Below are 10,873 nucleotides of genomic sequence, written 5' to 3'. Positions count from 1 at the left end.
GGAGGCAAATCGAAATCCACGAGGATGAAGACCTACGCTACTTAGGATAGATGTTTAAAGTTATTCTGAATACCAGTTTGTTTGGTTGGTTTGATGGGGTTTTTTTTCCTGGAGCAGTGGCGTGTCTTCTCTTCTGCTTCAACAGGTGTCGACTGACACTACCTGGGGAACAATGTTTTCATCAAGCACACTGCACACGTAAAATTTTGAAAGCAGCACACGGAAAATCTGGACAGTCTGATCTTGCTCGCACATTCCTGAACCTTTTTCCTTTCTTATACTATTAGTATTACATTCGACTTGGAAGCAGACATCCTGCTTCCCATAACCACGGGCACGTACTTGCTACAAGCAAAAAGAGAACACCACAAATACACCTGCAGTGACCTTACACTGCACCTCGCTTTCTTTTACAATAGCACATTCAAGGGAATGCTGCAATACTATCAGTCTCCAAGGAGGAAGGAAAACAGAGAGAAACCGAGAGAAAACTGCGTGATCTTTACTTTTGAACTGGCTATGCACGGCCAACTAACTTTTGCTGATTTCTCAGGGAACTGTGAACAGCTGAGCGAGATGATCCCGACGTTCTTTCAGTTATGACTGAGGGACGATTGTGCCGACGTAGCCAACCCCGACGACGAAGAAAGCCATCGACTGGAAGAAAAGGTATATGAAGAAATTGTCCTTCCCGAACGCAACATCGTACCATCCACATGAGAAGAGGAAGGCTCCCACGCCAAGCTCTGGAACGTTTAGCCTGAAATTTTCATCTCTGAAAGTTAGTTACCGAAAGCCGAGGGGGAAAAGGTGGCAAAATGTGTGCAGTTGTCTTATTTGTTGAGTACCTCTCCCACATCCTCATGAATGACTTCCTGGCCGACGCTTTGTTAGCAGATTTCATCTTCATGGCGCTGCCGAGCTTCTCTGTGACGACCCATTCGTTCGCCCTGCCTGCCTCTAACAAGCCAATCAATGTGGCCTTGGTTCTATGCAGAGACATGACGTTTTCGAAGAGGATCCAGAAGAAAAGCAAGTGAAAAGACCTGCCAAAATTGGTGCATTTTCGTCAGGTAAACACACAGTTTGATCAAATACTACTCATAATTGAACGATCATTACTTGCTTATTATACTTTTATGTGAATGTGAGCTCTTTACTGGCTATAATATAATTACCTGGGAGTTCCAACAGAGTTGAGAAGAGTGATGATTGTTGGAATGTAAACGCAACCCCACTTCGGTATATGAACCTCGGGGACAAAGATGGTTGTCGGGATGATGATGCAGTAGAAGGTGAATGTCACAATGTGGGCAACGATCTTGCGCACCAAGAAGAAGTTGTAGATGACATGAAACTTCTTCCAGATTGTCACTTTCTGCACACACACACACAAGATCAATAGCATCTGAGTTAGCAACATAGTTAAGGTGTTGTCTTAAAACAGAATTGGACTTCATGGGTGCTGGGGCAGACCTTATTTGTCACAATCTCCACCAGCATCTTCCTGAACAGGTTTGCTGGACCACATGACCATCTGTGCTGCTGAAACCGGAAAGCTTTGAAAGTGCTGGGGAGTTCACTCTTAACCTGAGAAACATTGCAGAATTTTCGTTAACTCCAATTTTTCACGGTCAAATTCCTTTTACTGTTGTCTCAAATTATTACTATTTTGAATGGTAGGAACGTAGTAATGAAAGAGAAAAGCCAAAGGATGTGCGCTGTCTATCATCTGAATGTGATGGTGTATATGATTGATCAATGTACCTGAACATCGCCGAGGTAGACAAACTTCCACCCCTTGAGGCTGGCCCGGATAGCCAGATCCATGTCCTCCACGGTGGTCCGGTCCTTCCAGCCCCCTGCTTCATTCACTGCAGAAATGCGCCACACACCGGCGGTTCCTGGTAGAAGAAATCATTGAGATTTGTTAGACAGATGCCATGGATAAATCACCAATGTCGAATAACAGCATCGGAAGGGAAGACCAGACTGAATCTCACCGTTGAAGCCGAAGAAGGCGCAGACGGAGGAGCTCACTTCCTGCTCCACTTTGAAGTGGTAATCCAAGGACATCTCCTGCATCCTCGTCATCAGGCATTCATCCGCGTTCACTGAGCACCAACAACAACAGCACACTCATCAGCATCCCCAGCATGATTGTCACCAGTGAAAAAAATGTACAGCTCAAAAGTTACCACCAGGCCAACTTTTCACTATTACCCTTGACTTTTCACAGTACTACATAGTGACACAGTTGCTCGCTTCTTTTTACTGTTAGCAGCATCAAACACATTGAGCATGCTTGGTTCCGTTTTGTGTGGGGAATATAACAGGTTGGTTTTGTTCGGTTACTTCACGCGTACAGTACAGTTGGACCGAGCAGAGGATGTGGGCGCACTGCACTGACACGGTCGAATAAAAAGTAAATCTTGGAGGTTAGCCATCGGGAGCACTCGTAAATCTTGGAGCTTTATAGGGCGGACCATGCAGTCTTTGCAGACACATCACGGGATCACGGCACGATTCAAGCCGGCGCCACCCCGCGCTAATCTGTCTGGCCGCGCCCCACGACGCCAAAGGTGAATCTAGGACGCGACCTGGTGGCATCATGCAATGATGATCTAAACACCGAGAATCTCAGATGCCGCACTTACTGACGAGTTATGAGCTAGTAGTATACCAATATGCTTATCTCTTCCGTGGCAATTTCTATTGCTGTCTGCAAGGACAAATCTCGGGCGCCAGGACAAGGCAAGCCTGCCTGCACCGCAACTGGATGCGGTAGTGACAAGAAGCCATGGCCGACGTGGCCCACGCCCGGGCCCGCGGGTCATGTAGAGGCGGGCCGCACCACGTGGACGCCCGAAGATCTGTCCGGTGGCCCACGCTGCTAACCGGGAAAAGCGCGGAGAGCCTAATGAGCGGACGCCACGCAGCACTATTCGGATCACCGACGGCGCCACCGACGACGAGTCGACGACCGAGGGGGTCTCCCTCGTTTAGATCGTGCGCGTTGCGCGATCGGATCGGCGAGGAGCCGGACTCCTGCCGACCGACAGCCGGCCGCCCCAGGGAAGGGAAGGGAACGAGGCGCGCCGCACGCAACAGTGGCGGGCACGAGGACGTGCCGTCCCTCCAGGACTTAACTTGCCATCCCTCCCAACCGTACCATTGCGCCACGGTACGCAACCCACCCACCAGATCTAGCAGAGCGTACTGGCAGCACCATCACGCTAGCTGATCCCCCATGAGGCATAACGCCCTCCAGGCATTATTATTTTTTAGCGTTAAGAGGAAACTTTAACCTTCCTTCAGGTGTCCAGATACATCCCAGTGGCCTTCGGGCGAGACAGCACGGTTGGGAGAAGAGTTAGTTGGGCTTGGACGCATCCTAGGCTTGCTTCCAAACAGGGAAACTGGCGAGCGATCCTGATTCCTAGACTGAATCGCGGTGAAACCTTTGAAGCACGGTGGCCTCTGTCTTTTTCTTTCTTCCTTCCTTTCTCTTTGATTATTCTAGCCTACATACATGCATACAAGATGCCAAAATTTTCTACTTTTGTCCCCCCTAAGGCACGCCATTGAAATTGAACTCACAAACTTTGATGAACTGGAAGTAATGATTTTTTTGGGGTGAAAATTTACCAAAGCGCCATCGCGCCTGGACGAGGGCGATCTCCGGGTTGTGGTGGAGGTAGGGGATGGTGCGGTGCAGGAAGTCGGGGTCCGGCTGGAAGTCGGCGTCGAAGATGACCATGTACTCGCACTCGCGCACGTACCCGTGCTTCATCCCGGCCTTGAGCGCGCCGGCCTTGTACCCCTTGCGGTCCTCCCGGATCTGGTACGTGATGTTGATCCCCTTGTGCGCCCACCGCTCGCACTCCATCCGAACCATTTCCTACACGGACGAAGCACACATGATGATTAGCCGCCGTTGATTGACAAGCACACACAGAGTATCACATTTCATATTCATGACGAGTAGGCAATTATTGGGGCGTAAATTAAGATGTCCACAGCTCTCATGGAGGTATTGTCCTCCAATCATGGTTTCCTCCTTTTGGAGGGACAAGTACCATAATCAATAGTATTAAGATAATAATACTGTTGTCATTTTCCTAAGCTTGGAAACCACTAAGCTGCAAACCATGTAATGCCATCTCTAGATGCCATTACTACATATTTTTTTTGAGGGGAAGATGCCATTACTACATTGTACTAAACACATGGTTTACACATCGTGGACCCCTGGTAAACCAGGACCAAGCCGGGAACTGCTAGTGGCGTAGTAGTAGTAGAACCAAACGTGGATTACAATCAACGTCCTAGGCTGGGCCAAGCAAGGGCTGACCATGGCCTAAACAAACTAATGAGTAATGAGAACCGACGACGGAGCTCCGTACCAGCCAAGCATACCTTGACACGGCCTACGTACCCCAAGCTTAATAACTGGAATCTTGTCTGCCGATCGCGAGGATCACGTACAACTACGGTGGCGACTTGATTACACATTTAACGGCGTGCCCGTTCACGTGCCCAGCACGTGATTTCCAGGGGAATAACCGCGAGCCATGCCAGGGGGTTTGCCTTGCTTTGCTCCCGTTTATTTTATTTTATTTTATTTTATTTTACTCAAGGAAGGAAGGCCGTAAAATAAAAGAAAGAAAATGCTCTGACAAGTGCCAGCTCTTGTTGATCCGGCGCGTAAAGATAGGGTAATCGCCTCTTGTGGCCCGTGGGTCAAACCGTTGGGGGCATTTAATGCGCACCCAATCTCCAATTAACGACACAGGACCGCGCGCGCCCTCTTGCTACAGCATAGCCCCGCCCCGCCAAAATCATCGGGAGTCGTTCCTTCGCGCGCGAAAGATGCCCAGATTTTTTTCGGCTCTTCTTCCTCGATTGCCGAGACCGGCACTGCATTTTGGAGGCTAGATAAAAATGGAAAACGGTTTTGATCTTCGCCGCCCTGTTTTCCGATCACGGAAACGGCGAGACAGCCGCGTAACCGCACACACGAGACACACCGTCGCTTTGGCCACCGACAGGCGCAAGCGTGTCAGCTACTACCACCACTCCTGAACACGCGTCTAAATTGACTAGGCACAAATGTTAAAAAAAATGACATTTCAGAATTGTTTGTTACACAGCGTGCGCCGCACATGGTTAGATTTGCTAGGTGAAGCTGAGAGTTATTACTGGTAACTAATAGCCGATAGCCAAACCGTCAAATCTCGCTGGGAGCTGGGGAGTGGCTCCTTGCTCTTAATTATAAACAGGGAGAAGCCCTGTGCCGTGACGGCGACCGCGAGGCAGTACCATATGATGTGGCTCAGGCGACGTGTCTGAAGGACAAGGCCGGCCGGAGCCTGGCACTGCAGCGAGCGCCCCGGGTGTCACGGCTTTTCCCTTTGGGAAAAATGGAAAAGGGGACGGTGGAGTGAGAGGGAATCCCGGGAGCTTCGAGGTTCGGGTGGACGGACCATGGATAGTTTGGGGGTGGGGGATGGGGGCGTAGTCACCGACAGGTGAACATGAGCCTCCATAATTACCAGGCCGGTACTACCACTGGCACCACTACTTGTACTGTTCGACCAGAGAGCGGCCGGAGATAAGATCTTCCTCACCTTGATGAGGGGGTCCGTGGAGTCGTCCAGCACCTGCACCACCAGCCGATCCGACGGCCACGACAGCCCGCACACCGCGCCGATCGACAGCTGATACACCTGCACGTATTATCATGCAGAAAAAATGTTAAATGCTGCAAGAACCAATGGGTGAGAGGAACGAAGAGGGGGCTGGAGCTGGAGCTTGAGGCGAGCTTGTGGCGGCAATGGCGATGGGGCGGAAGGAAAATGTAGTACCTCCCGCTCGTTGAACATGGGGATCTGGACGAGCACGACGGGGAAGGCGGCGCTGCCGAGCTCGGGGTCGTCGTCCTCGCAGATGGGGTCGCATTTGTACCGGCGCTCCGGCCGGCGGCCGAGGAGCTTCACCCCGACGATGACCACCGCCATGTAGAGCCGCTCCAGGAAGAGCAGCACCGACATCAGCAGGCACACCGCCACCGCCAGCTTCAGCAGCGGCACGATCACCGGCGCCCGCACCTGCGACCACGCATCCGGCAGCCCCACCGCCGCGTCCATCGCTCGCTCGCTCGCCCGCCCGCCTTGCCCTTAGCCAAGCTGGATCCCCTCGCCGGCGGCCGGGACGAGGCAATGCCACGCGCGCGGCCCTGCTGGCTTAGCTAGAGCAAGCTAGCCTGCCAGGGGCTGCGGGCTGGCCAGTGTGGAGCGAGCTGGGACTGGGGGGGGCTGATTTGGGGGATGGAGTGTGTGTGCGAGTGTGTGCGGGGTTTTATAAAAGGGTGCGAGGCGCAGCTGCACATGTAGGGTTTTGTGTGGACTTACTATGCGCCATGGATTCCGTTTCCAAGGAGTGTAAAATGAGTAGAATAGGGCACAGCGGCGTGGTGATAAGTAAAGGGCGGACTGGATTTAACAGTGCAAAGCGGTGAGGGGAGGAGGCCATGATTTGTCGGGTGGGGTGAGATCGGATGGGGTCGGGCGAGGGAGTGTCGGTGGTGCGCCGCGGGGGTAGGAATTGGAACCAACCGGCTGAGCTCATGTGTCACAAGGTCAGTTAAGTGGTTATTGCCTACGCCGTACTGGTGACTGAGCTGGGGTGGTTTCGTTTGTGGATGGATGGATATTGTGCAGCTTTTGGGTGGGATTTGCTTTTTAGCCAAAAGGGAAGCCAAAGCAGATTAAGAGCAAAGAGGGGAAATTGAGGAATCCAGTTCCTAGTTTGGTAGTAGGACATGTTTCTTGTACTGCTGTATAAGTGGGGAAATGGTAACACAAATTGTTGAGAAACAAAAAGTACGATGTAGGTAAACATGCGCACACACTGCCACCTACGCACGCGCTCATGGGTGCATGCTGCAAGCCGAAGTCGTGGAGTTCAAATTGATGAAGTCATCACATGTGTCTCACTATCGACGAAAACATCACACACAACTAAAAAAAACAATGCATCAACAAAGTCATTTTAATTTCCGGTGAGTTGGAGTACATCAATTCTCATAATCATCTTTTTCTCGTGAGATACTTGTGTCTGAGTTGGTAGTATGGTGTGTGATACTATGTTAGTACCTTTTATGGATCAAGACATTCTTCTACGGGTATCTCACTTTGATCAAGTTTCTTCCTACCGATACTTATCACCCTTCTGATTGGATTCAATTATTCACCCTCCTCTAAGTATGGTTGAAAAAACGGCGCCTACTAGGCATCAACCCGATGATCCCTGGGAAGGATCAGACGGCTCGCGTATTGTCCTACTGACTCACTCATCTCTCCCATCCTCTCTCCACACCCCTCAAAGGGAACCACCTACTCGTTTGCCATCGTCCGTTGTCGTCCTCTCTAGCACCATTGTAAGCGTCTCCTCGCACCCGCGATCGATCTTGGGTTGCTAGGGAGCAAGAGAAATGGGGAATTAGTTGTCTGCTGTGTTAAACCACTCATCCACCCTCACAGCAAGTTCGACCATCCGCCCGAAGCCAATTTGTTCCTAGCTAGCGATAGAGGAAGAAGGAAGCGGAATATTTATACATGTACTTTACGAGACTTGTTTGGCCCAATTCTTGTCAGCAAGCCAATGAGGCGGTCCTTTTTCCCTGGTCGGCCGGCCCGCCTCTTCAGTTTGAAATCCCGTGCCTTCAGTGTTGTCGTTCTTCGCAGTCGTAGATGCAGGAGCGCTCACACCCCATGGTTCTTGAGAAGTGGCTTGTCTCCAAGCCATAGAACAAGGAAACGTTTCCTTCAATGAATCTTCGTCTTGCATCAGCCGAAGGAGAACTAGACCACTCAACAAGAACCCGAGGAATAGTCTTGGACCCCACATGACGAACCCTGCGACGGAGAAATTTGAGAGGAATTTGAAATTCATCATCAACATGAGGTAAAGATGTATGAACTTGAGCCACAAGTAGAATGTACTTCTCCAATTGGAGAACATGAAAGTCTGGATGTATTCTGCTAGAATCTGGTAATTCCAGTCTATAAGCAACGTCACCAATCGTGGCAATAGTCAAATGCAGACCATAAAACTTGAATGCAAGTTTATGATTTGCACGATGAACCACAAATGATTGAACATAAGGTTGCATATTTACAAAGACCTTATCTCCAATATCAATGTGTTCAGTTCTCTGTTTTTTCAACCTGGGTCTTTTGACGTTGCTGAGCTCTCAACAAATGGTGTCTTATTGGTTCATGCACGATAGCTCTAGCATCCAAACAAGATTGCAAATCAGGAAACTCAATAGTTTCATCAGAAGGGATACCAAAGTATATGGAGAATGACCATATAACACTTCAAAACGAGACTTGCCAAGAGATGAATGTTAATTGGTATTATACCAGAATTCACATATAGATAGCGACTTAATCCACTACTTGGGGTGAGCACTAATGAAACACCCGAGGTAACACTCAATTTCTTGATTGGCCTTTTAAGTATGTCCATCGGTAGCAGGATGATAAGTACTTCTCATGTGTAATGTAGCACTAGTCCTAGTGACTAAAATTTTCCAAAACTTGCTAGCAAGCAGAGGACCTCTATCAGAACTAAGTATAAAGGCATAGCGTGTAACCTATGAATGGTTTTCAAATATATTTCGGCAACTTCTTAAGAACTCAATGGATGTTTAATTAGTGTGAAATATTCATATTTAGTGAATTTATCAGTAACCACTAAAATGCACTCATAACTACTTGAAGAAAGAAAACTTGAGATGAAATCCCTCGTGATAGTTTCCCAGGCTTTAGAAGGAAGTGAGAAAGCAGACCTGGATAAGTTACTCTTCCAGTCTTGGCATGTTGATAGATAAGACAAGGTTGCACCATTTATTTAATGAAATGTATCATGCATGTCCGCTTGAATAAAGCCTTGATTCTCACTGGAAAGCCTAAATGACCACCTAAATCACTGTTATGAAAATTTATTTGTGGCGTGTAGAGCTGGATTGGAGCCAATCCAAATGCAACCTTTGTATTTAAGAATTCCATTATAGAGTAGAAAATGCACTTTAACATGAGGATCCAGACTCAATTTTTGTAAGAGTTCCTAGGCCTTAGTATCTTCATCATAGTTATGACTTGTGAACGACCTCTTTTAACTAAGCCGGTTGAACAGAAGAAATGGCCATTAATGTGTTTGGATCATGAGGTCTTCTTGACAAAGCATATATTGCTAAAATTCTCACTGCTTTTCTTGTAAAACATTCATAGGACAAACCCAGTAACTTGGACAATGCCTTTTGCTGCCATTCGGTGTGAAGTATGTGATCATTGAGAAGAACTAAAATTTTCAGATATGTTCGAATGACTAATTCTTTGAACTATAAATAAGATCTCCACTGTTGAATAGCTAGCAGAATAGCCACATATTCCTTTTGATAGGCTGAAAAGAGCTTTACTAACAAATGCCAATGGGTGACCTTCCTGCATTAAAACAACACCTATACCATTATCATAAGCATCATTTTCTGCAATGAAGACTTTATTAAAACCAGGAAGTGCTAACACTCGTATTGTTATAAGAGTTTGCTCAATGTTTCGGAAGCCAGTTTAGTTACCAAGTGTAGAGGGTTGTAGGACAACAACAATTTCCCTCAAGTGGATGTCCTAAGGTTTATCAATTCGTGGAGGTATAGTATGAATCTCTAAACAACGTGCAATCCAATACAAGTTATCAATTATATAGGTGCACCAGTTCGACAAAAATGATGGCGTTTTATGTATAACATGAATGGCAGAAATAGATTTTTTAGTCTGAATAAATAAAAACATCAAGGTAGCAAGTAATAAAAGTGAATAAAACGGTGTCTCAATTCTTGAAAACAATGCCTAGGGTTCACACTTCCCTAGTGCCAACTCTTAACATTATAAACATAATTAAACCAAATAATATGCGCTCAAAAAGTATGATGAAGAATCACTCCAAAGTTTATATTTTTATCGGAGAAATTAGTATGAAATCGCGTAGGTGCGTTTAATGGCAAACCACCTCAAAAGTATTCCCAATCTTAATCTATTAAACCACCCCTATTATAGCCACACGTAGTCCTAGAAATTGTACTACGACAACACCATATGATACTACCATTCAACTTATGTATAGAGTACCCTAATGTAACCATGGGTATCCGCAATTTAATTACTAGTCATGCATCATGTAATCTCAAATCCAAAATATTGAATCCAGCATAAAAAACTTCAAAGAGCAAGACTTAATTCACCAAAAAAATAATAGAGGGGGAAGAACATCATAAGATCCAGTTATATTAACAAAGCTCATGATGTAGAAACAAGATCAGAATCTTTCAAGAACATGTGAGAGAAAGAGATAAAAAACATAGCTACTAGTACATACCCTTAGCCCCGAGGATGAACTACCCACACATCAGCATGAAAATGAAGGGAACGTTGTTGGTGATGGTGATGGAGGCGATGCCTCTGGCGCAACCCAGCGCCGTCAGAGGAGAGCGGGAAGGCCGCCCTCTTCCTTGTCACTCCGGGGAAAGAGGGAGATCTCCCCTAGATTGGATCTCTCTTTCCTGCCTCCTATTTTCGGTACTTCTCTGAGCCTGATCACCATTTCTTTTATAGCCAGAGATTCGTAACTTCGATCAGGCTGAAATTTCAAGAGATTTTTTTTATTTTAGGATCTTTCTGGCGACAAAAGTACAGCCACAACCGACTTAAGGAACTCCCCACCACGCAGCTAGGGCGTGGCCGTGTGGCCATGTTGTCTGGCACCTCACGCCCACCTTATCGCGCAAGCGTGTGGGATTACCGATGTA

At 47.5% G+C, this 10,873-nt stretch overlaps 1 protein-coding gene across 1 annotated transcript; it reads right to left on the bottom strand.

The window, feature by feature from the left end:
* Positions 1-254: 254 nt before the first annotated feature.
* On the bottom strand, positions 255-6,440 carry LOC109768508 (glucomannan 4-beta-mannosyltransferase 1). Its single transcript, XM_020327243.4, has 9 exons — positions 5,868-6,440; positions 5,631-5,729; positions 3,649-3,901; positions 2,004-2,114; positions 1,768-1,904; positions 1,477-1,590; positions 1,179-1,378; positions 849-1,046; positions 255-760 (listed from the first exon to the last, which is right to left on the bottom strand). The coding sequence occupies exons 1-9, from the start codon at positions 6,147-6,149 to the stop codon at positions 598-600; spliced, it is 1,557 nt and encodes a 518-aa protein (XP_020182832.1). The 5' UTR covers positions 6,150-6,440; the 3' UTR covers positions 255-597.
* Positions 6,441-10,873: the final 4,433 nt, after the last annotated feature.

This window comes from Aegilops tauschii, chromosome 6, assembly GCF_002575655.3.
Source record: "Aegilops tauschii subsp. strangulata cultivar AL8/78 chromosome 6, Aet v6.0, whole genome shotgun sequence".
NCBI lineage: Eukaryota > Viridiplantae > Streptophyta > Magnoliopsida > Poales > Poaceae > Aegilops > Aegilops tauschii.
The sequence above is the reverse complement of the archived record's forward strand: the minus strand, read 5'-3'. Positions and strand labels throughout refer to the sequence as shown.